General features: G+C 36.8%; 2 protein-coding genes across 2 annotated transcripts in view; one reads left to right on the forward strand and one right to left on the reverse strand.

Annotated features, from left to right (window-relative positions):
- The window catches only part of LOC125229619 (methionine synthase reductase), a 309,939-nt gene that overhangs the window by 100,628 nt on the left and 181,404 nt on the right, over window positions 1-27,907 (reverse strand). The gene's annotated exons all lie outside the window — the stretch shown is intronic.
- The window catches only part of LOC125229828, a 184,220-nt gene continuing 171,395 nt past the window's right edge, over window positions 15,083-27,907 (forward strand). Inside the window, exon 1 of the mRNA XM_048134769.1 lies at window positions 15,083-15,248. Within this exon, the coding sequence (XP_047990726.1) occupies window positions 15,083-15,248 (166 nt within the window). The remainder of the gene's footprint in view (window positions 15,249-27,907) is intronic.

Consider the following 27,907-nt stretch of genomic DNA (forward strand, 5'->3'; position numbering starts at 1 on the left):
TAGCTGTCGTGGGTATGCTCAGGGCAACTTGTATCATATGGTCTTCAGGGAAGCAGAGTACATTTTTTTCCATATTAAATCACCTTCATAGCGATTGATTTAGGCTGCAAAACATCGGGCTATTGGTGTAGCTTGTTTACACTGAACTACACAAAATGCCCTATGATAGAAGTAAATATACACTCACACTGTAGTGAAAGATTGTCGTTAAGCCACAGCAATACTTAATATCATTGTAACTTGCTTATGTGGATACACCTCAACGTAAACGATTTCGCTGCCCTTAAGGTTGACGACCGGCCACAGAAAGTTGCCAAAGCCTCGCTCGGGCCCAACACGTGTATGCAAAACTCAATCCCAATAAGGTGGGATGTGTGTCAGCGACATTCAGATTCACGTGCGATAATCGTGACTAGGGAATGCAATCTCGACGAGATTGGAGCCCAGGCGAGATCTCGGGAAATCATAAAGCCAATCTCGCGAGATCTCGCCAATTTCGAGATCTCGCGAGATTGGCCGGTTTGTGAGTTTATTCTTGTAAATAATCACAATATAGCGATGAATAAGGATAAACATATTATGAAACAAATATTTATTTTGACTATGTTTTCTTTTTTTTATGTATTATACATTGTTTAACATGAACTATGTACCTACTTCGCAATATATTTTTCAAAACTTTGAAGTATAGATTATTACGTAAGAAAATGAAATTAAATTATTATTCACGAATGAGTAAAAAGACGAAGCGTGCCAAAATCGCCAAATTCGAATTCGTTGCCATGCCAATCGCGAACAGTACACAGTAGAAAAATTCCGCAACTTATTGATGAAAGGATATAAATTTAACATTATTAAAGTAAAGGTTATCCCTACCATCATTAAATAGACCCACATAAAATCATTAGCTATACCCTATTATGACTAGTTGACTACTAATCAATTACAAAAAAATATTAGACTACCAATACAATACGCTTCTTAAACCCGACAGTTAAATATGAAACTAAAATAGAAATGAAAAACAAAAACAGATATAAGTATTATTTTATAAATATTATAGGACTTTCCTTACACAGATTGACTGACTCCCACGTTAAAACAACGATATACATAATATACAAATACTTAGATACATAGAAAACATCCATGACTCAGGAACTGTGTTCATCACACAAATAAAATCCCTTACCGGGATTCGAACCCGGCACCGCGGCGTAGCAGGCAGGGTCACTGCGTGCTAGGCCAGACCGGTCGTCAAAAGATATATAATAATAACATATTATATATACTAGTGTGACTATTTAAAAAAAAATAAAAAAAAATATAATAAAATAATTTGATTTTTTTAGTGTAAAATAGAAATTGTTATTGGTTGCCTAACAAATGACAAACGTTAGGCTTCTGATTTCTCGACATCCCACAAAACTCTGTGCACCAAAATTTGTAAGATAGATGGTTATATACACACAGCCATAAGTGTAATACCATTATGGCGAATCACGCAAATTGCCCTGGCTCTGACCTCCGAATTCTTTCGAAACGGTCTGAATCTATCATTCGTCATTCCGAACATTTGACTGAGATAGGTGAATTACTGAGCGAAATAAGAGAGTTGAACCTCTAGATCTCTACTGAGTTGAGGAGTTGGCGAGTTCAGTCAAATGATATAAATAAACCATATAAATCACTTACAACTTGCGAACGAAACGTGTCTAGTCAGTTCGCGCGCTTCGAATACGACGGTTTAGGCTTGAGTTCAATCTCGTTGATCTCGCGAGATCTCGTCGATTTTTCGGCCGAGATCAATCTCGCTAAAAATGACCGAGATTTCGTACAAAAGAGATCTCGCGAGAACGAGATTGCATTCCCTAATCGTGACCATGCAGTTAAGTGCAGTTTCATTTGTACCTAGTTTGCCAACTATATGATATCATCCAAAATTCTATGGCTAAATTTTAATTGCTACTTACATGTCTAACTTATACCTACGGTGACTAGTTTGACATTTTCAAAAATAGGCATAAAATAGAACTAGCCGACTAGATCACGATATAAAAGCGTGACTATCAACAATTAAGCGGATGAGTCTAGATTGCATAATTTCAAAACCAGTTCAAACCAGAAAGTAAAAATAGCTTGTCTCCAAATCCTGCAGAACTAGTAGTAGACCAAGTCTATTTACTATTAGTGCTTATTCTCCACGTGGGTTGGTGATCATGATAGTACTTAGCTTTAAAGATATATCATGTAACACTCATCTTTATCGCAGAAGACACAAAATTGAGTTTAAATTGGGTTAAATCCAGTCTGGAGTGAGATGGTCGACCGGAAAAATGTTCTGAATTACCATACTGGTACTGTTGCCAAGAGAACGCATTGAAACCTGATTTTTGTACGGAGATGGACAATTGAAAGACATTGAACTTGTCTGGCTTTACATCTCCTTTGGACATAGGGGTAAGAAAGTGACAGGAAATATTGTGATGGGTAAAATATAGGTCAAATATGATTAATTTAAAAGTGTTAAATATGAGGCAACGGTAACAGAAAGAAGAACTGTTGTTAAAGAAAAGAGTTTCCTAATTTAATGCGAATTGCAATAAAATATCTCATGGTTACGCAATGTCCCACCAAACTCCCGATTTACCCAATCTTTCCTAAAAATCCACCAAACTCACGATTTACCCAATCTTTCTTATGAAACTTTCTGCTCTGAAGGTTGTGGGACTTGTGGCACATGTGGCTTGTTGTCAACAAGGAAGCTTAAACAAAGCTTAAAAGACGTGACTATACTCACGTACATTATGGGTGTTTACCGCAAAATTCAAACAGGTCGCATTGGAGCTAGGTTAAGTAAGACTCTTGGAGATCGGAGGATACTACGGGCTTGTAGTCAAATAAGTTCGACCTCTATATTAGTAAGAAACATGCCAATTCAGGGCCAGACTTACACTGGTTTGCTTGATATCTGCGTGATTTGGTAGTAGGTATCAACATTATCAACAATTATGACTCACCGTGGTCAATGCAAAGTGATGGAGCAGTCGAATTGCTGGAGATCGGTGTCATCCGAAGGTTCCTTACAACCACCCATTTTAGCTACCCTAACTTTAGCCGACCATATCTAGTTAGCTGCTGTTCTAAAAATATTAGTGGTAGAAATATCTATTTTCGGGGACTACCCCGAGTCCCAGAGAATTTAACAACGAAAGGAAAATAGTAAAATATTGGAAAAATAAAAACTGGGAAAAAACTCAGAAAATAAATACTTAACTAATTCAATCACGTTGTTTATACCGCAGTGACGTCACGTGAGGAACCGGTGCCCGCACATATATATATATACCGGCGCGGACGCCGCCGCGACAGTTTGACCCACGTCGTTTCCCCAATCGGCCATCTAAATTGTTTCTTTCGGAATTTCTTTTATTACTTTTATACAAATTGTATGTGTCAATGACAAGATCGAAGAGAAAGTTCGCGATCACCGACAAATTTCTCCCAAGGTTAGTAAAATATAGAAATAGTGTTAAATAAATACCTACATATAAGCCTATATAAGTATTTACTTGATTTTAAGGATAGACTTTTGTGAAGGTTTTATGCAAACTCGATATTCCTTTATGGTGAAAATGAAATCTTTGTAACAGCTTTTAACATACTTTAAAATATTATAATGATTTCTCTTTAATTTTTAAGTATTTCATTTCAGAAATGTTGCTTAACTGCCAAATGGTTTTTCCTTTTGAAGTAGGTACAAGTGTAATCTACCTACTTGTATTTCTTACTAAAGATGTGTACAATGTGTGTTGTATAATTAAAAACTAACCAAAAACTATTTTGGCTCAATGATCCAAAGTGAATCTTGGCCTCCGTGAAACGAGAGATAATAAAAAACACAATGGATAATTGATTCCTTGAAGTTGGTTCATCTGCGTCCGAAGCCGAACCGAAGACGCTCTTGCCCTCTTTCAATAAAACAATATCACATAAAATGTGCTTCGTAGGTTTTTAAACTACTTCTACCTATCCTCGTACATTTTCGAAAAATAACATCTTACACAGATTATTGTACTTACCTGCTAACGAAAATACTTAATTTGATGGTTGTATTTGTTGCTAAATACCTACCACTAAATAAATAATAATTCTTACCTAAATAAATACCTTAAATCTTCGGTAATTCCGTATGTGTGATACAAGTACAGCCTCATTTGGCACAAGTATTGATGGTGTGTGCCAAGCGCCATTGCAACAAGTGGATTCATTGTTTCCTATTTTCCTAAACTTTGCCAATGCTAAACAAGAGAAAATATGGACAGTTAGGCTACAAAAGTCCTACAAACACTACCCACCTACTTATTTATCCTAACGTAAAATATTATATCTTCCATTCACCATATCAAAAATTGAATTTTTTTTATAAAAATAAAAGAAGATAATTACCTAGTACAGCTTCACCGTTGGCGAAGTCTTTTTGGTTCAGTTTAGGTTCTAATAATTTACATCAAAAATCTTGGTGATTCCTCTTTCCAAATCCATCCTTGATCCTTAGGATCAGTGCTGTATCCACAGTTGATCGAAGCAATGTAATATCGATAGAATCTCATTGTAATAATATCCACAGTTGATTTTGAAATGATATGATATTGACGTTTATAAGCGGTTTAGATAAGGCCTCTCCTAAAGTATTTTGTGTTACAAATTCCCTATACATATACACCGTGTTTCACTTAACACTAAAAACCTGAAAACAGTTTGTTCAGAATCGAGAGTAGAATCGATTGAGCTATATCTTGATGGGGGTAATATTTTTATTTAAATTAGTATTATTAATTATTTTTTACGTGCCCATTCTATTGTACTCGTAATACAACATTGTGTATATCGCATTGCTAGAGGTTGTTTACCTTTTTTCAGTATTTAGGGGTATTAATACTGGCCGGTTACTTGGACGATTATTTTTTCCGCTACTAGTTTGTCGTTGTTTGTCAGTTTAATCTTAATGTTTAATCATAAGTCATAACAAATTGAACTCGTACCTAATTACAACCTTGTCATTTTGAATATTGAGTTTATTTGCTTACTGCGATTACCTGTCCAATTTGAGGTTTACAGTGACAAAGCTTTAAAGTGTTTTACAGTGACATCTTAGCTGTCTATTGGTAAACCTTATGTCGTTGCAGTAACGTACACAAATAAATAGTGTTATGGTTTATTATGGTAGTTAGCAATTATTTTATTGAGTGTAGAGCTAAAAGTCAAGTAGAGCTGTACAGAAAATTAAAAATTCAATTTAAAAAAAGTAACGATCAGATTAAAAGATGAATACTCTAGATGAATTTAAAAAAATAAAAATCATTTGGGGTGTCTGAGGTTTTGAGTGATACCGGAAACACCGTCGCAGGGAAATGGCCAAAACAGAGATTTGATCAAATCTCTAAGGGATTTGATCAAATCACGCAGGATGTCAAAATGGCGAATCCATTTCATCATTTCTCTAAAAAAATTCAGTCATTTGACTAAATCCCTGACCCTGTTTAGTGAGATCACAAAATCGGCCAATAGACACGCCACGTTTTGTCATTTCACTAGATTTGTTTAGGGATTTGATAAAATCCCTGAACCACGACAGTGAGTTGATGAAACGAATTTAAAAAGTCAACTAGTTTTAACATTTCCCTAAACAAATTTAGGGAAATGATAAAGTCTCAACTGGTGATTCGATCAAATGTCTGAACTGGTTTTGTGAAATGACAAAGCCAAGAATCTAATATATCCAATTAGATTTATTACACTCTTGCCTTTGTCACTTGATTTGATTGAATCCTTAACTAGATTAGTGAAATGGTAAAATTGAATCCGTTTTTAAGAGTTTTTGGTTTTCTATAAATAAGAAAAAGAAAATAGAATAAATGAAGAAACAAAGCTAAAATGTTTCATTTTAAATTATTTTCATATTTATTAAAACATTTTGTCTTTTCACTGAACTTGTTTAGCGAAATGATAAAACTAGTTGACTTTATAAGCTCGTTTCGTCAACTTACTGACGTGGTTCAGGGATTTTATCGTATCCCTAAACAAATCTAGTGAAATGACAAAACGTGGCGTGTCTATTGGTCGATTTTATGATTTCACTAAACAGAGTAAGGGATTTAGTCAAATGACTGAAATTTTCTAGAGAAATGATAAAATGGATTCGCCATTTTGACATCCTGCGTGATTTGATCATATCCCTTAGTGATTTGATGAAATCTCTGTTTTGGCCATTTCCCTGCGACATATATACACAAGTCAAGTCAGATATTTATTTACCTACTTGTTAATTATCTATCGTAGCCAAAGCCGCCGAGGTGTCCTTTATTAGAGCAACAAGAATACAAATAATCAAAATCTAATAAGTATGTACAACAATATATGAAAAGGTTCGTCGTGTCAAAACCATATTGAAAAGGCTAGTCGTATCAAAACCATATGACTACGCGATGTTTTGTTGCTAAATCCCAGATCTTGCTAATTTAATAGTGAACAATTTCAAACTACATTTTGTTTACCTATTCCCAGAAAAAAGTTCCCCTTTTGCTCTTAATACTTACTTAAGAAACCTCTATCTACTCGTACCTCGTAGGAACCTCTGTACATCTTTGCAATCATGTTATTAGAGTACTGCTTATTTACTTTATGTTAATTGTAATTGCCAATTGTCATACACTGTAATACACTTTTTCTCAAACATGCAATGAAATATTGTCTTTACGTTCCTTAAAATGGGCTGGGAAGTATCGCTTTTTGGGCGCAACAACTCGAGAGGACTTTAAAGGGATTTCATATTATTTTTTAGGCCTAGGCCTGCAAAGTAACTTTTTTTTATAAAATATTGTCCTTTAGAGCATTTTTTTTATTTCATTGTATGTTTGAGAAAAGCACTATACATGCCTCGGCGTGAAAACAGATTCCCGGCCTCGTATCCCTATCCGTATATACCCACTTGGCCGGAAATCCTCATTTTCCCGGCCTGTGATGTAATGTACTATTACTTTATATTTACTTTACTTTTACTTTACTTATAGTAGGTAGGTATCAATGAATTACACAATACAACCAGAGTGGTGCCACACCACTCCGAACCCACGGAACCGGTTGAGTCACCATCCATTTAAATGTGCTACTATCAGGCGTCTCATGCGTGCTCTTGTTTTTCTATTAATTTCATTAATATATTCAATATTATTTAAGGACTATTGACGTCGAAGGTTGTTTCCCTTGATAATGGATGGAAACGGAACGGGCGGAAGAAACCTTCATTTAAACATGACTTTATTGGTATCAATTAAAAAGTTTGTTATTATCGACATCATTATAATGTGATAGCACTATTCTTCATCTAATTTATTTATTCTGTAGGCCTAGCACATGATTACCGCGAGAGTATGTCGCCGCGAGATAGATCACACGTCTTCTTCTAACTGTATCAATGACATAAGGACAGGTAGTCTATCTCGCGGCGACATACTCTCACTGCAATCATGTGCTAACTCTGCTGGCAGTTTGATTCATAACATTTACGGTTTATGAGAACATAGAGAACTTATCCCAGGATTTGGCGTAGACATTCGTCTTTACGAAAGCTTCTGACCATCCAACCCAGAGGGTAAACTAGACCCTATTGGGATAAGTTCGGTTTCTTCAAGATTTTAGCTATCTACACTAGGTGTCTCATATGTTGCAGAATACTGCTATTATTAAGGAAAATGTATATCGGGAAAATATCTGTAACCAAAGAAACTCAGGAAATGAATCATTCTTAAATTCCATTATCGTCATCCGTATGGGTAAGTCACGCTTAGCGAGTAGCAGGAAATGCAGGTTTTTGAAACAATTATGTAGATATAGCAGGTAAATCTATAGTTTCCCAAACTTTCGACCAGTTGGTCAACGTTATGACAGATATTAAATTTAGCCCTTTTAATATTGTCGGCACATATGAATTGCTTCCAATAAAAAATGATATGTACAATTAGCTGTACCTATTTACTTATAGGTTTTACCATAAAAAATTGCATTTCTTGGAGCTACCGTAAGCCTCGCGCGAAAATACCTTGCATCTGTTTGTCAATTTTGTCGGTTACGATTTATAGTGATTGATACGTTCATTGGCTGTAAAATAAACTGTGGATTATTATCAGTTTACTGATAATAATTTTCTAAATAGGCACATTTGCAAAAAGTAAAACGTACTTCTTTAAAGCAGTTGTTTCCGTGATTCTTTGTTACTGCCTGATCTCGGCATTGAGATGTCATTGCACCATCGGTAGGTACCTACCTAATTAATATCTCTAACTGCACCTTAAACAAAGTAGGTATGCAAGATAACTCTGTTGTCGGGACACGAGGAACAGGTTCCATTCTGATGAGAATATGCAAATAGTTGCATCAGCCCATCAGTCCGGTTTGTATGCAAATCCGAAAACTTGGATTTATAGTAAACCTACATAAACATCAAATTTCTAATTTAGAAAACAACTCGAGTCGCCATCGATCCTATATTTACTTAAGTTGTTTCAAAAGCGGTACTATTTTAATGGGATTGTTTATCGAATAGAACGAGTTATATGAATTAAAGATTATGTTAAATGTCCAGGTAAATTTTGGTATATCCTGAACCGATCCTAGTAGAGGATTTTAGTTGATAAAATATAATATTCAATACTATGATAGCAATGATATGTATTTATATATATGTATTTATATATCAATCTGTGTAATAACTTATATAATTATGTAAATATGTTCATGTAAATAAAGAATAATATCTGTGTAAGAATGTCCTATAATATTTATTTATACATACTTTATACGGTTTGGAGGACCATTATAATTATTGCAAGTATTCGATATTTAAAATAACGGACAGACTTGCGATAGCGAACTAAGCGAAAATGATGTGCATGCCATACATTCGTTTTCGTATGAAAACCATTAATATTTTACAGTTGACAACTAGTGTCGAGTAGATATCATCAGTACCGTCCACTACTTGGCAATAGATTACATAGACTGCACCTATTCCAGCTATATAATGAAGGAATACCGACCGTTTGACTTTTCACTGTTACCATAAAGTATTATTTAGATGAGTTGGCTAAATCGAAATCTTTTATTTAATTCCAGGCTTGCTAAAAACCTGTGTACCCGCAAGGGTAGCCGTCGAGCGAACACCGGCAACCGCCTGGAACACGCGGTGCTCACCCACATCCAGCACGTGCCTTAGCTCCCCTGCCCCACCGGCCGCCCCTCATCAACCATCTCGCTTCCACCGGCTCCCGCTACACAACGACAGAAAGAGATCGCTGCTAGCATGGCCCGCGGCGACGAATGCAAGACTGCCACCAAGGCTAACTACGCGTGTAAACACTTGGATGTCACTGGTCCCATGAAGTGAGTATCTGAAGTTCTTCTCACAAACATTCAATTAACGCCTTAGCTCCCCACTCGCACCTCACGTTAGAATGGCCTGGGTCCGGGCTGAGGCACCCAAACACTTTTGTTTTTAGTAGAATGTATCACGTGATGACAGATCTCCTCTTCTGGCCCTGACCCAAACCGTTCTAGCGTGAGTTATCTTTTGTTGGCTCTGCACTCTCGAAGTAAGACTCTTCTCTACAAGAGGAAACGGAGAGATGAGACGAGAAGTTCCACACTCGTTCTCGGTCTATCTCGGGATCTTGCATTTATCCACGAAAAAAAAAGATTTTGGATCTGTGGTACCATTCCTTCCTCCTTTCTTTTTTTAGCACAACGAGCTTCTTTACTCAATTTTTCCTTGTCATTTCAGAAAGCCTTTCGCCTCCCCCGCTCCGAAGAAGGAGGAGAAGAAAGAAAACTACGGGTCCTTTGGCCAGATGTTCAAAAACAAGAAACACTTCACGGATATGCACTTCTGCTGAGCCGGATCACGCATCATCATCATGTCACCAACTTAACCAAATATTTGTAATTTACCGACAATAAAGTCGTGAAACTTTATGCAGTGTTTGTGACAATACTTTTTCTCTTCGTATAATCATTGGGGTAGGTTTTTCTTACTAACGTATCATGTATTCATTATTAACAGATTAAAGGTTCATCATTTGCAAGGAATTTTTGTTATGACACTTATGACCTGAAGGGGATTACCTGAGCCAATACCCAATATCTTCAACAAAACACTGGCTGAATAGTTTTTACTTAGAAAAAATTTTAGTTAATAGCAAACTGTACTGAAACACATCCTACTTGGCAGTCAGAAAAGACGGGGAATTAAAATTTTGGGAAATCAACTCTTGGCGCTGAAATGGTGCATTGCTACAGGGCACACCAAGGTCTCTAGCTAGACGTATACTTGTTCAAGCGTTAAGGAACAAGGAAGGAAGCGTCCTGACAAACGATACTAAATTGGCTCTGTCGGGCCTATATTATGGAAGAGGTATAGGGAGACAAAACTACGAAACTACACGGAACAACAACGCTTGGCTATTTACAGGGCCTGTGTTGCGATATAATTGCCTTAGAAATCCAATCGAACATCAAAAAGCGGCGAACGCAAAGAAAGGCTTTGCCTGCAAAAGTCTCAGCTGAGTAAAACAAACCCGTGCCAAACATTTCTGTCTTTTTGTCGCAATCCCGTACTCTCCGTGCAGTCCCAATTAGTGTTCGGACAAATCAACTTTCAACTTTTTCTACCCCTACGTCCTATCTTCTCTGTAGCTACTGTTCGATTTTAAGTTTTGCTGTAGTACAAATATGGTCGGTTTAAAGTAAGGTGTGTGATGGGAGAGGCAGTCGAAATGGAGATTTTGGCGATATGGAACCGGGCTTGATAGGTTTTATTTATGGAAAAGGCTGTGGGAATAGTATCATTGTAAAACAGTTTTTGGAATGCTGAATATGAATACCTAATTGAAATCTGTTTGTTATAAGGCTTGTAAAAATACATGTCCTTTTAGGAAACGTTTAAATAAAAAAAGTAGTATATTTAATCTATTCCATAGGTGTAAAGTCAAAGAGGGGTTTAAGTAGGTTTAACTAAGTAGGTACGTATGTTTACCAAAAGTGGATTCTCGGTTTCCATCCGTAATGATCATGCTTAATTGCAAAACTAAGGAAGCCCTATGTGCTAAAATGACAATAACTTACGCGATAGTGAACAATACTATCATGCCATGAATAAATGCCACATTAATTTAAAAGATTGATAGAGAGAGGTCACCATTTCATTCACTGCCAAATTGCCAATGCGATTTGATTCTTGGCTAGACCCTCTGATAATACCTAATCCATAAAAGGCGTGAACTGAGTTCCTGTGCCACTCTGTGGCAATAATACTGCTGCCAGATACGAGTAAATCCCTAAACCTTTCTATTTATAGTAGCTGATGGGAAATAGAAATCGCTCAAAATAACATATTCCTGTCGTAAATTCGGCTACGGGGCCTGATGGGAAATAGAAGAAAATAACATATTCCTGTCGACGATTCCACGTTCGGTCGCAAATTGATATATTTACGAGACCTAAGCCTTGGAAGGAAATATTTTTGTTGGTTGTCTATTGTTTGCCCGACAGTCATTTAACATAATATTCATATGCCCGAATCTAACTTGCCTGAATTTCATTTGCCCGAATGATTTGTTTACCATAAAAATTGTATGACATACTGGTTGTTTATCCGAACATTACCTTCCATAATCATACAATGCCATACTATTTGTTAGCCATATTATTAAGTGCAATAATATGGTTTAATATAATATTCAAACGCCATAAGCAATTATTGCCATATTAATTGTTGCCCATATTATTACCTAACCTACTTTTTGATAGCAGTTTCATTTTCCAGGGGTCACAGTTCTAACCTAACCTAACCTACTTTTCAAGCAGTTTCATTTTCCAGGGGGTCACAGTTCTAACCTAACCTACTTTCTGATAGCAGTTTCATTTTCCAGGGGTCACAGTTCTAACCTAACCTAACCTACTTTTCAAGCAGTTTCATTTTCCAGGGGGTCACAGTTCTAACCTAACCTAACCTACTTTTCAAGCAGTTTCATTTTCCAGGGGTCACAGTTCTAACCTAACCTAACCTACTTTCTGATAGCAGTTTCATTTTCCAGGGGGTCACAGTTCTAACCTAACCTAACCTACTTTTCAAGCAGTTTCATTTTCCAGGGGGTCACAGTTCTAACCTAACCTACTTTCTGATAGCAGTTTTATTTTCCAGGGGTCACAGTTCCTACCTAACCTAACCTACTTTCTGATAGCAGTTTCATTCTCTAGTGCTTCTAGTAGTGTCGTCTCTGTGATAATTACGAATTTATGATTCATATTGATGATTCTGCCAAATCACATTATGGAAATTGACTTTTCTGGTCGCTAATTTGGATGACAAATGATGGTATGGAATGTGGTAATTACTGATTTCGATGATTCTGACAAATGACATTATGGAAACTGACTTTATGGGAAACAAAGTTTCTGGCACTTGATTAATATAGTAAACAATGATTATGGAATAAGATGTTATGAGAAACAATATTATGATTGTTGAATATGGTGGCAAATAAAATTATGGCAAATGAAATTCTGGCAAATGGGGTGGTATCCGTCGCGATTTTTCCAGCTTTGTTATTTATTTCAGTTTATAATATTATGATAATATGGTGGCAAATAAAATTATGAAAAAATAAAACGTTAGTAATACCGAAAAATGTGTGTATATTCCTAAAATGGGAAATAATTACCTACTACGTTTAAGGGGTAACCTTCCGGATCTACCTAGATTTTCGTAACGAATTATGGCCTGCAAGTGTACGAATAAATAAATGACTTTATCCACGTGACAAAATAGCCGTCACGCAATTACTTTGACGGTCGCTGTTTTTATCACGTAGACAACTACATATTACATTTTCATCAGTCATCTAAAGCCTTACCTTATTTCTCAACAACATGGTTTTCGCAACAACAAGTCGACAACTTCGAACTTGGCGGTACTAATTTTTGAACTATCTGAATCACTAGATAATTTTAAATCTGATATGATATGAAGTGTGACTTGCACACAGAAACTAAAAACACTAAGGCCGTATCAAAACAACATCAAACCTTAACAAAGTTTAATAGTCAGAAAAGGACGCTATGGTTTAAGCGTTGATAAAGTAGCGCTCACACACCGCCCGATTCTAAAATTGTAATTTAAGTAAATAATAAATTATATTTACGAAATGGATGGAATATGTTAGTGTCATTGTCGTCCTCAATTTAACAAGAAAACTATTGACATGAATTACCAACCTAAATATTTACAATCTATGTGGCAAAATATCTTGATGATATTTCTGAGGATAGAGACGTCAGAATTTCTCAGGTACCTATACTTTTCGCGAGTTTTCACTGTAGTGAAAATTATGAAACAATAGCAAGGACATCATTAGTGAAATGTATAACTCTCTTAACATATTGTCTACCAGTTCTTCAGGTTACTAGTCTCCCGGGTATCGAATCTTTGCGCAAACTAGAACTTATTTTGTGAAAGTCAGAATTTTGTTACCTTATGCAGCATTCATAACACACTAGATGTCGTCAGCATCTTCTTTGTTACATGTCAGAGAAATTAAAACTTGATTTAATAGCTACAAGAGCTTTGAAAGCTCATACACGGGTTGATAAGCTTGTAGTAGTTCGGAGGTGCGTGGATACCGCAGCATCCAGCCTTATAAATAATTCACTACCTTTGTTTGCCTGCCGCTTCACGTTCGCTCTGTTTAATTCAATGAAACTTGCTATTCTTAAGCATCGCTATTTCGTTATTAAACTTGTATTATGATTTCTTTGTATTAAATATTCGTCTATACTTTAAGTTTTTGTTGTTTATTAACACAAACTGATTGTGATTAGAGGATTTTTCGAACTTTTAGGTCGATAGGAAAGAGATGATCGGTGAAGTTTTTTTCATTTTTTTTTAAATAGTTTCCATTGTTTAAATTTTCCGCAATAGTCCGGGATACCTATCGACCGTGATGCTGCGACCCGGCACGGGCAATGCGCGCGCAAACAGCCAGTGCTGGCGATACCGCCACAGCACCGCAATAACTAAAAAAAAACTTTAAAAAGTCACTTCAACTTGAATTGAGGTGTTCTAAATTCAAATAGTTCATTTGTTTTTGTGTTCATTCAGAGTATATTGCATGGAGATAGTTAGATAAGAGTTTCATACGATACGTTTAGTTTTTTTGCTCGCGGTACCTACTGGCTTTTTCGTTACGTTTTTAATCGTTACAAGAGCATTTTAACTAACTCACAATTGGTTAAAAATACACTAATAAGAGTCAAATTCAGTTTGGATCAATAAAGGATCAATAAAATCCAAACCTAGAGGAACATAGGTTATACTTTACGATAAATATAGACGATGGTATGTTTTCTAAAAAACAATTCATAATTGTACAGAAATATAAATACTTACACAGTTATAAACCAAGCAAGGTAAAAATAAAATATATTCCATACAAAGTGGTAATGATCACAATTGTACAGAAATATAAATACTTACTTAGGTACACAGTTCTAAACCAAGCAAGGTAAAAATAAAATATATCTCATAACAAGTGGTCTGAAAAAAAAACTATAGTTCTTGTACCTATGCTATTTCTAATTTTACCTACTTAAAAACTGTCTGAGGATAGTAGGTAAGGTTTTTTATACTAGACTTTTCTGAGCAACTGTTAATCCTAAAATAAATTCAAGTATTATGTGAAAGTTTTACTTTTCAGTTGTAAACTACCTATTAGAAAAAAAGCTAAAAAGTTTGATCGCAGTTAAACACGACGTGTTATTATTATTTGTATCCCAAACAAAAGAAAAGAATGAACAAGGAGAAAGTAATATGGAACTGTAATTAATGAAATATTATAAAGTAAAATCGTTTCCGCTCCGATGCGACAAAACAAACAAAAATGACCCTAACCCCTAACCGCCAAAACGGGCCCAAAAAGTTCCTTTATCGATAAGAGCCGGTCTGCGGCAGTGCCGCTCCGTCAGACGCCGCATGGCCGAGCGCGGCAAACACCGCGTCGCGCCCGCCCCGGCGCCGACCAAAAAGCAGTACGCGTACGTGCCGTGCCCCCGGTCCGAGGAGGTCGGCACCGAGTTCGCCCTACAGCTCCGCAGGGAGCCCGCGCCGCAGCCCTTGCCCGAAACACCACAGAAATCCGGTGAGTTGGCCAAATGACGCGCATCCATGGTTTAAAAAAAAACACGGGAAAAGTTTCAGTGCAGTGAAAAAGTTTGTGCGCGAGTTCTCATTGCCATTTTCGGTAATAACAAGGTAAGTGATTTTTATTCTTTATTTCACTGGGCGTACAGATTGTATTCAAGCTAAAATAATCTAGCGGATATTCACATTCGCGACAGTTGGTTCATTTATTTTTATAACATGCGACGTGTAATGTAAACAAAATAAAACCGGTAATTAATTTGGCTGGAGATTGTTATGACAGCACTTTCAAAGCCCCATCCAAGATGGCGTCAGTGTCATCAGCTGTCACGGCCTTTCCCGCCAACGTGAGCACTAAAATATTAGTGTTTAATATTCCAAAGTATTTATAATAGCAGCAATGAATTCTATATTATTTTAGAGTAACAGGTGCAGGCGCAATTTTGCTCTAGAAAAACTTTGATAATTTAATTTTCTGAATACTTGCGATGAAGATGAGTTTCAAGGAAACTACAAGAATTTTCTCCGCTTTCAAAGCAACTTTCATAATTTATAGTTTAACTGTTACGCTCTGTATAGTTTTAACAATATTATGCCATTAATTAAATTAACCTAAACGAAACTGTTAATAGGTGTGTAAAAAAAAGAAACTATAGGTAGTTATGGGTAAAAAATATGGGACCTTTAAAAAGGAATGAAACAAGTTTTTGAAGGGTTGGCTGTGGAGTTGCATATGTCAGTAAGCTACAGTGACTGCTTAAGACGGGTGGTATGCTTGTTTATTATTCTACTCCACTAAATAATAAATCTTATTTAATCAATTGAATCTCTAGGGCTAATAATAGCATCATGCGCTTACGCACGCATAGTGACCCCAATAAAATTAGTTGTCGTTTGGCACGTCGTTGTGTTGTGCACTATTTTTGCACTTCAATACAACTAATAGGTAATTAGGTATAGGTAACTTATTATTGTACCTTATATAGTTGGTTTTGCAGCCTGTTTATAAACAGTCGCAGAAACGGGATTACAATTAGAATTTTTCTACTTTAGGGTATGCGTATGCGCCCACGGGCAACTTTGTCGTCGGCAACTTTTATTTGGTACTAGCTTTTGCCCGCGGCTTCGCTCGCGTTAGAAAGAGACAAAAAGTAGCCTATGTCACTCTCCATCCCTTCAACTATCTCCACCTAAAAAATCACGTCGATTCGTCGCTCCGTTTTGCCGTGAAAGACGGACAAACAAACAGACACACACACTTTCCCATTTATAATATTAGTATGGATATGGGCTAAGTTTTTTGCAAAAATTTCATTTTTGGAACAAGCTTTTATCGCCGACTGTAACTTTCTGTCAACAGTCATCTGCTGCTTTCCGAGACGTTTCTAAAAACCCCCTACTCGATGGGGATACGACGTTTCATAATAGAGTTTCTATGACCACTTACAAATAGTTCCATCATTTTATCGATCAGCTCCATGATACCATGCTGTTCATCATCAGATCAGCTCCATGATACCATAATATTGCATTGTCACGATAATTTATTGATCTGCAAATTTCAGATCAATCATGAAACCGGGAAGTGGGTCAAATTTAGCTTCTACGTTTTGACCCAAACTAACATACTAACAAGGCAAGTTAAATAAAAGCTTGTAAAAAGTTGCCCGTTGGCCCATACCTTAATACATGGGTTGACAATCAATCAATTACATATTTTACTGTGTATTATGAGTAAAAGCACTATATGAGCTATGAATTTGAAAAAAAAAAAAAATTTGAAAAATACCGAAATCATAGTGACGTCAATAATCTTAGCTACCGAAAATATTAGGCAAAATTAATGAAAACGCTATTTTGATTCGTATTGTTATTTAATTTCCGGCTTTCATTCATAGTGCAACCTCATTACCTATTGCAACACAGTCGCCTTTTTCGCTGGCGTGTCAAAGATATATCTGAAATTAAAAAAAAAACTCACCTCACTCACTCATCACTTCAAATGTTCAACAACATCATAGATGTCAATAAAAATAAATATTCAATGTTGTTGTGAAAAAGACTGTAGGAAAACTGTGTAAGTGAGGTGAGCAACTACTACTAAAGAACTTCTACTACATTCAGGTAAGTCGAATATAATGTACATAGCATACATTTTATTTCATCTTGCATAAACAAGCAATCTAGGTAAATATGTATACCCCCGAAGCTGCGGTATGTGTAACGCCGTGACTTGCGTGGGCGACGGTCGCGCGATGGTCGCGCGACGGCGATGCGACGCATACGAAATCAAACCTTATCGATATGGAAGTAGACGATGCGATGAGACGCGACGGTCGCGCGACCGTCGCCCACGCAAGACACGGCGTAAGGTGTTGCAACGTGGTTCGCTTTCCATACAAAAAACAACATCCATTTATTAAGTCATTACACAATATAACTAAATAAAAATATGCGCATCTATCTACTTTAGGATTTTCATTTTCGCGAATGTTTCATACAGGAATTATTAAATTTGACCACCACCTTAAGATGGCCTAAAAGCTTGTAAGCTGAGCAGATTTTAATTTCTGATAGCGTTCTAAGTAAGTAATTAGTTAGTAGTTGATACAAGCCAGAAAATTAAAGCTTTGATTATGTTTCTATCTTAGCTTGTTGCTTATGTCCAAGAGCAGCGATGATTGCTTCCCTTTGGGCGGCTCGTTAGCTGCCTATACGAGTATCATTACGGTTTTCCAAATATCTATCCTCTGCAGTCCTGAATGAAAGGTAATCCATTTTTTCCATTATTACACTGATGATGTTGAGTTCTACATGTATCCACTGAACAAGCCTACTATATATAACCGGTGGACACTCTATTTAATAATGCAAACTTTGTAAAACATGGAAAAATGGACCAGTTACATTTGTCCCCAGTCGAGATTTGCCCCGCTGTACCTTAAGCAAAAGCTAATATTTGGCTCAACCGCGGTCATAAGATTGATTTCATGATTCAAAGCAATGAAATAAAACGATCAAAAACCGATGTCGCAAGTCAAACCACACGAACGTTTTAAAAGCAGCCGGGTATGAAATGAGCCTGATGGGGAATCCGCATTGCGTCGCAGGCTTTGTTATCTTCGAGCCAACTACCATGTGGGCTTACGAATATATCGGTATTTTGATGGGCCTTGTTTTCGCTACTATTTTAACACCTTGCAGGACACTACTCCAGACACAATAAAAAGAACAATGGGATTACGTCTTTAGGCGTTTAGTGTCCGCCGAGGTGTTAAGTGACCACTATAAATAGTAAAACGGTATCAAATTGAGTACATACTTACATGAGTAATTTGGGAATAAAATAATACAATACTAGGGAAACTGTAACTACTTCGTAAAAATGGTTGTCTATTGTTTGCCCGACAGTCATTTAACATAATATTCATTTGCCCGAATCTCACTTGCCTGAATTTCATTTGTCCGAATGATTTGTTTACCATAAAAATCATATGACATACTCGTTGTTTATCCGAATATTACCTTCCATAATCATACAATGCCATACTATTTGTTAGCCATATTATTAAGTGCAATAATATGGTTTCATAGAATATTCAAACGCCATAAGCAATTATTGCCATATTAATTGTTGCCCATATTATTACCTAACCTAACCTACTTTCTGATAGCAGTTTCATTTTCCAGGGGTCACAGTTCTAACCTAACCTAACCTACTTTTCCAGCAGTTTCATTCTCCAGGGGTCACAGTTCTAACCTAACCTAACCTACTTTCTGATAGCAGTTTCATTTTCCAGGGGGTCGCAGTTCTAACCTAACCTAACCTACTGTCTGATAGTATTTTCATTTTCCGGGAGGTCACAGTTCTAACCTAACCTAACCTACTTTTCAAGCAGTTTCCTTTTCCAGAGGTTCACAGTTCTAACCTAACCTAACCTACTTTCTGATAGCAGTTTCATTTTCCAGGGGGTCACAGTTCTAACCTAACCTAACCCACTTTCTGATAGCAGTTTCATTCTCTAGTCCTTCTAGTACCTATTATAGTAGTTTTCGATTCTGCCAAAGCACATTATGGAAATTGACTTTTCTGGACGCTAATTTGTATGACAAATGATGGTATGGAATGTGGTAATTACGGATTTCGATGATTCTGACAAATGACATTATGGAAACTGACTTTATGGGAAACAAAGTTTCTGGCACTAGATTAATATAGTAAACAATGATTATGGCATAAGATGTTATGAGAAACAATATTATGATTGTTGAATAGGATGGCAAATAAAATTATGGCAAATGAAATTCTGGCAAATGGGGGTATCCCCGTAAAAATGTATTAAGTATAGTGCGGGAAAAAAAGAGAAGAAAGTTAGATAATTAGGGAAATGGATGCTAGCGAGATGTAGTAATAATATAAACTACGACGGCGACCGGTGTGGTCTGGCATATAGTGGATAGTGGCTCTGACAGTTAAGCCGACGGTTCATGGGTTCAAATCCCGGTAAGGACATTTATTTCTGCGACAGGCGGATAACAGTTCCTGAGGCTATATACGTTGTCTGAGTACCCCCACATTAAAACACAAGCCTTCTTGAGCTTAAGTACCTCAATCAAAGATATCCTATAATATTTATTCATTTATATTATAAGTAAATGAATTGATATAATTGATATAACTAGTGCCTACGCCAAATCTAGGGATTAGCTGTCACAACAGACCCCAGGTTCCCATAAGCCGCGGCAAATACTGGGATAACGCAAGGAGGATGATGAATTGATACAATGTAAATAAATTGTTATCAAAGTTTGGAATAGCAAGATCTGCATAAATACGCAATCACGCAGGTCTACGTCTATGTAGTCCTTATCTAGTCGTGAGACCTGAAAGTTTAATAGGGTCGTCCCCGTGGGTGGGTGTCAGATTTAAACATTTCAAAGGGCTACTTTAACTAACAAAGTAACAGTGCTTCGTCTTTGAAGGATTGTATTTGAAGCGCAGTATCTCGTCCTGAATTTACCAGATATGATGGCAGCGTGTAAAAAGTTAAGTCTGTCATAACCCAATATTCCTTGATTGAAAGAAAAATCCGTTTTTCAGGATTTTTCTAAATCCTAGAACCAGGCCCCGTAGCCGAATGGCATTTCTCCGACGCCAAACGAAAGCGATACGCCGCTGGCTCTGTCGCGCCAATATGCAAGCGCGATAGAGATAGATATCTACTAGCGCTTCGTTTCGTGAGCGTTTCGTGAGCGATTGTGCCATTCGGCTAGCCACCCTGTTCCGTTTACTCGTCCGCCGGTGCGGCCGTCCGTTCGTAACCGGATGGACCACTTAGTGGTCACTTTGAGCTCAAACGTTCATTACGTCCGTTTGAGTTGATTCTGCTCTCCGCCACCAAAAAAATTAAGTAGGTACGTACTTTATTTAACCAAACTAATAAATATTTAATTAAGTAATTTTATTGTAAAATATATTCCGCTTAGAAACTATTTTTTGTGTATATACCTAAGAGCAGTTTTGCACTACGTCCGATAGGAATCTGATCCGAATTCGTGGAAAAATGATCCGTCATAGTCGTGCCGTAGAACTATTTCCGTATATTACATAGGGCCTTCCGTGTACAATCGATTGCCAGGCACTGTGAGAAATGCGGCATCCGCCCAAATTTTTAAATATAGGCTAAAGTCGTGGCTCGAAGAAAATAATTTTTATAATTATCAAGATTTTTTCAATTTACCGCTAATATGATATTAAAATATATAAATTAGCTAATTCAATACAAATTGTAACAAATATAAATAATTATCATATTTACTGACTTATAACTGTATGTTACGAATAAAAAATTTCATTTCATTTCATTTCATTTCATTTCATTTCATTTCATTTCATTTCATTTCATTTCATTTCATTTCATTTCATTTCATTTCATTTCATTTCATTTCATTTCATTTCATTTCATTTCATTTCATTTCATTTCATTTCATTTATTTGTATGGTACTTTATGCATCCGAAAAATGTAGAGCATTTCGAACGTAGAGCGAAACCGCTCTAACAATTTTCTAAGCTTGTAAACACAGTCTTTGTCTTGGACAAAATGTAGGACCCTAATATCATGACGCCATTGCAGTAAATGGCAGCTGGCGCCTCATATCAGTTAACCGGAAGTGGACTATAACAGGATGTCATGAAACTTCCCCATTTCCGCTTCCTGGTTCCAATTATCTAATGTTATGTGTGAGAGAATGTATAGTGAGGCTTTTGTCTGTGATAATAGTTATATATTGTTGTAAGGATAATGCTTTCGGAACTGACTTCGCCGTTTAGCATGTACATTTGTACATACTCGTACATAGAAGACACTATTTGGCATCTCACTGTAGTCTGTATCTTTAGATAAACAAAATCTACCCTCAAAACTCTCAAAAGGCTTCTTAAACCAGTTGAGGGTAAATGAAAAGATGACGCGACCAAATAAGGAGGTTTCAAACTCAAACTCAAAAATATCTTTATTCATGTAGGCCTAATTACAAGCTCTTTTTTTTTTTTTTTTTTTTTTTTTTTTTTTTTTTTTTTTTTAACTTAAGAGCTGTGCTCTTGTCGGTGGAGCAATCTCCAACTCGTGCGGTCTTCTGCCAACTCCTTCACCTTCTGATACGACATGACCTGAACCTTTTCTTTAATTTGGGTGAAATAGTTTCTCCTAGGTCTTCCTCTTCCCCTCTTTCCTTCTACTTTTCCTTCTACGATATTTTTGAGAAACAGGTCGTGTCGTAGCAGATGTCCAACCAGTACGCCTCTTCTGTTTTCTATTGTCTTTAATATATTTCTTTTTTCTTTAATCCTATCTAGAACTCTAACGTTTGATATTTTTTCTGTCCAACTAATCCCTTCCATTCTCCGCCAGCACCACATTTCGAAGCTTTCCAATCTCTCTCTGTCTCTTTTCGTCATTGTCCACGTTTCACAGGCGTATAAGGCGATGCTCCAGATATAGGATTTAATAAAAAGTTTTTTTGTGGTAGTACACATTTTCGATTTGAAAATGTGTTTCTTATTGTTGAAGGCTACAAGCTCTTATTTATTATTTATTTATTATTATTCAAATAAGTTACACAGCATAACAGTAAAACCAAGGCACTGTGAAACTAAAAAAATAAAACAATATGTATAGCACATAAATAGTAAAAAACAGATTAAAAACAGACGACAATATTACACAAGCTCACAATACAAATACACAACACATACAACATCCATATATTATACAAGCTCTTATGAATAGTTCATTACATATATGTATATTATGATCTTATATAGAACTGTCGGCTGCCTTGTACTAATCATTATGTTATCTTAGGTAATTTAGGTACAGTATATTATAAAAACCTCTCATTCTAGATCTCGTTCTCCGACAAAAAGGAGAATGTTTCTGCGGAATAAATCAGACGGTGGCCGCACCGTTACAATAAGAAAAATTATGTTTTTCATTATTTTTTTCGTTGTTTCTAATTATTTTTCAAGATTCCCGGGTGGTGAAGTTAAAAAGATCTCGATTTGCTGTTTGCTTTTAATGTCGTGATTCGGCGCAGACGGCGAATAACATATTTAATTTTCTCTTATTATTTTCTGACCACAGTAGGCCTAGCACATGATGGCCGCGGGAGTATGTCGCCGCGAGATAGATGCCACGTCTTCTTCTAACTGTATTAATGACATAAGGACGGGTAGTCTATCTCGCGGCGACATACTCCCGCGGCCATCATGTGCTAGGCCTACTGGTGACTCTTTGTTATTTACATGAAACAAAGGGAAGCCTGTAATGTGCCAAAAAATATATAGGTAAGATTTTTCATTACTTTTCCCGGACCTCCCTAGTCCCCACGTTCACCTGAAATACAAACAGGAATTCTTATAAAAATACTATTTTCTGTCCTCCGGCCGAAAAGCGTCTAATTTCAGATCGCTGCGCTAAACGAAGTCACCGCTTCTTGGCTTCGTCGAACAGAGAAATAGTATACAGATGTAGTGCAAAATGATTTTCCCTCGTATTTTTACGGAAACGTTCGTATTTTTCATGCTATTTCAAACTATGTCAGTAGTTTTTATACTGTGACTGACTGAAATAGCATGACAAGTTCGTACACACCTTGGCTATTAAATAAGAAATGCCCAGATCATATGTTTTTTTACCTCGGTTCCGTCTCTGTCGACAATTAGATACCTATGTATGTCTAGATATTTCTTGTTTTACTAGCATAGGCATGCAATCTACCTACTATAGCATAAGGACTCTTCTCTTATAGAAAGACACATACCTACCTATATTAGTATGATATAATTATTTGAGGTATATTTACATGAACACATTTACATAATTATATAACAAACTAAGACGGTTTAGTCTTAAGTCTAATGAAAATAACCGTGAATCATTCAAAACTCTTATTGGTTTAGTCTTAGTTTCTTAAAAGCTAGCTAATGTCTAAAATAGGCCCTTGAGGCATTGTACCAAGGATACTGGCGACATTTCCTCGCTCTATCGCAATTCTGATACGTTGTGCGAGGAAGTCGCCAGCTCTTCGTTCACCAGTTATCTCAGACGCTTCGCGATTTCTGTGAACAACTTGTTCGCGCTGAGACCTCATGGACCTAGAGTTTCTACGCCAAAAGGTACAAAAAGGTATTTTTTGCCAAGACTCCCTATATTTAGTTTCTTTACCGTGGTCATGCTATATCTTAAAATATATCAAGCCCAATATTCGACTCGTTTTACTTACCCATGACGAAGCGTTTCTGAGATTAACACATTTTTCAAGACGGGCTAGGCAAGATAAGGCCTAACTCTAAGTGGGTAATTTATTTCGTTTCAACACCTCGCAAAATATTTAGCCATTTATAAACTTAATACCTGTTATAATGTTGTTGCTGCTGTCGTAATGATACAATTTAGTATAAAATTGAATACCGTTTTATTTCAGTTTTTTAGCCCATAAATTTTCATCCATTCATTTAGTCTCCCGGATGGATAGCCCTATCATGAGACGCTGGAACAAACTCCATGAGCAAATTAATATAATATAATTTAACATAATTCAATAAAATAATGTAAAATAAATTTAAGTATGTAATGTTATTATTTCCTTTATTTATTTTGCTTCTTAGGTTAAGCTTTTTATAATATGAATATAAAAGTAAAATACAAAAACACATACAAACCAATATAAAAAACATATAAACACATTATAAAAAACCTAACCTAGGGTGCCGCCAGCAGCGGGGCAGGGCCCAAGCTGCCGGTGGTTAGGGCTGCAGAGAGAGGAACCGTCGGACTATCCGCGCCGTGTCCAAGATCACCGCCTTCTGCATCTGGCCCTTGATCCAGCCACCTAGCGAGAGTCTCTTAAGATGTTGGTCGAGACTCTTGGCTATGAGACCGTTCGCTGAAACGACTATCGGAACAATGATCGTTGAATCAACATCCCACATGGCGGTTATCTCGTGAGCCAAGTCTAGGTACTTACTGGACTTGTCCTTCTCGGCTTTTACGAGATTCTCATCATGGGGGATGGTGATGTCAACGAGCACGGCCCGGCGTTGCGGTCGATCTATTATCACAATGTCAGGCTTATTGGCTACAATAGTCCTGTCAGTGATAATAGATCGATCCCAATAGAGCGTGGCACGACCATTTTCAAGAACTGGCGCAGGCAAGTACTTGTAGTACGGTACTTCGCGGTCCACAAGGCCGTATTGAAGAGCAAGTTGCTGGTGAATAATCCTGGCTACGAGATTATGTCTGTGCAGGTACTCGCCGTTAGCAAGATGAGAACAACCGGAAATGATATGCCTGAGTGACTCTCCGGGACGGCGGCATGCCCGACAAATGTCGACCGTACCGTCCTTCAGGATATATTTCCGGTAGTTGTTCGTCATCATAACTTCGTCCGCAATTGCACAGGCAAAACCCTAGGTTTCTCCGAAGAGGTCCCCGAATCGTAACCAGTTCACCGATGCGAGCAGGTCTACATCGGGTCCCGTGAGGGCCTTGTAGAACCGCCCGTGTAGCTGCTTGCTCTCCTATACCGCCTTGCGGTCCGCAGTACTTAGTACCACAGGTTTGCGCCAGTTCTCTTTCGCCAAGGAGAGCGGCGTGAGGTTTCCGTCAACTGCCACCACATCACGATGCATCCCACACTCGTTGTTAAGGAAGTAATTCCTGAGATTGTACACCTCACGGTTGTGGAGATCTTTGGCGTTTAGGAAGCCTCGACCTCCGCACTTCCGTGGGATGTACAATCTCATATAATGTTATTTATTATTGTATTTAAAGTAAAATTCATAATCCTACGGACTAAATTGACAAATGACTGACAGGTAAAATGATACCAGGAACAGCAAAATTAAAATAGTGAAGGGTATACGTCGGTAACAATATATCGACAAGTTGTAAAGTACATACAACAGACAAGTTTAAATCAAGAATAAGTATAGCCTGTCAACCAAATTTTGGCAGTAGCAATGTACATCAAACTAAAGTATGGTATCCCTATGAAACGAACAAAAACCAGCAATGTACGTCGAACAGCCACAGATATTTTTTTTCAAGGGGCTCGCTCCTTCCTTACGAATTAGATAATGTATTAAAAAGGGACGGATATGTGCTAGTTATTTCTCTTTTTGGTAGGGTGGAGATTTCCACAGATAAGATACAAATGACACGCGAATTTCCACCGATTTTCAAAACTAGTGTTGCTAGCCCGCGATTTTTCAAATTTGCCGCCTTTTTCTAGTGACAAGATTTGGTTGACGGTCTATATATGAGTTTCAAATAAGGGGTACACATTTTGGTTTGTTCTATGTATCTTCGAGGTAGTAGATGGATACCATGCATTTTTACCCACTAGTTTTAAAACATAAAAAGGTTTCCGAGCCTGTAGGTAAAAAATAAAATACCATGTCCAGAGATAATAAATTATCTGTCACGCTATGGCAAGTAATATCATAAATATCTATATAATTTTCGAATAATCACAGAAAAAGTTGGTATATTGATTAGCCGATCAAATTGCCAATTTCATTGTCCCGTCTGGGTGCACCATAAAGCCCCATTTAGATGGTACGAGTTTCTCGCCCGTTTTGGTCGAGAAACTCGTATGACATTATCGTATGCGATAATCGCCTGGCGATTATCGTACGAAAACGTTTACACTCGTGCGAGAAATAAAAACTCGTATACGAGTATCGTATGCGATACTCGTCAGGCGATTATCGCCAGGCGAAATAGTTTAGACGGAGAGTTGAATTTTCAGGAGATATTTCCATAACATTTCTCGACTCGTCTAAACCGGTTCTCGTATGACATTTCTTCTCGAACGTGCGATTATCGCACGAATCGGAGCGAACCGATTTTCATGCGAGTTTTGCCTGTCAACTTGCGTGCTTACTTGCTAATTAATTAATTATAAACACATATACTATATGCTTTTTTATAATATTGTATACAATTTACGTTGGATTTATTTGAATTTAAGTTTTAGTGTTTAATTTATATTGTAATTTAATTTATTTTTGTTATTATTGTGACTAATATAGAGTAGGGATAGTTTTTTAAGATTACTAACAAATCTATGGGATTACGCCTGAAATATTTTTTTTTCATTTCATTTCAGCTTTCATCATCTCTCAAATATTGTTCGTATAGCCTAGTGGGTGCTGCCATTGCGTACATCCTATAACACGGGCAGTATCCCATTGCATTTAATTATAATGTCGAAAGGGCCTCAGCGTGTTGACTTTGGCTCCACGCACGTCTACCAAAGGTTTTCGCGTTGGGAAATACAATTTTGAACATTTATAAAATAATGATCACGAACTGCACAGACATGTAAATTATCACGTTGACGTTATCTTTTTGACCTCTTTAAAAATGCAATTCAATTTGCGCAGCTTTAATTCATAATAAAGTTTGCTAATCTTATGTCAAAGTTTTAGTGTAATTAACTTTGAATATACCATGAAGGGGGTTTGTGACCTACTGACCCTTGTTAATTTGACAATTAAAATATTATCTATTGCAGATTGCCTGGCCATAGTCAACATGTTCGTACGGTACGCCTATGTCTCGGTCAATTAAAAACCTTTTGGTGCTTTGTCTTATGCTTCGTGTGAAGTACATGATAAACAGTCTGCCTTATTGAGGTAGGAAAACGATATAAAACACTGTGACATATTTTGAGACACGAAATACTGTAAGAGACAACTTATGACGATAGTTACGCATATATTGTGACGCATCTTTGGCACATTACCCTACAAATATTTTTTCACCACACTAACTGGTAAAGGCTCTCTTTGCTATTCGAAAACAGATAAAGATCAAGCGAAATAAAATAAATGTCTGAATCTGCTAGCAAAATAGCATTTTATCCACAAGAGTGCAAAGTAATTTCATACAAATTTTAACTTGATGTCTTAATCTGGCTGGAGACTTTACTTATAAATGACGATTTTGAATTATAAATATTGAATAAATTGATGGATTGGATTTAGTTTGATGTTATATAGTCAGTATTTTGCTTGTGTTGTTGCGGTGAAAAATTTTGTGTTTCACTCAGTGCCAAACTTTGTTTAACCTTCGTGCCTTGAAACC

The sequence above is a fragment of the Leguminivora glycinivorella genome, chromosome 9, assembly GCF_023078275.1.
Source record: "Leguminivora glycinivorella isolate SPB_JAAS2020 chromosome 9, LegGlyc_1.1, whole genome shotgun sequence".
NCBI classification, from domain to species: Eukaryota; Metazoa; Arthropoda; class Insecta; order Lepidoptera; family Tortricidae; genus Leguminivora; species Leguminivora glycinivorella.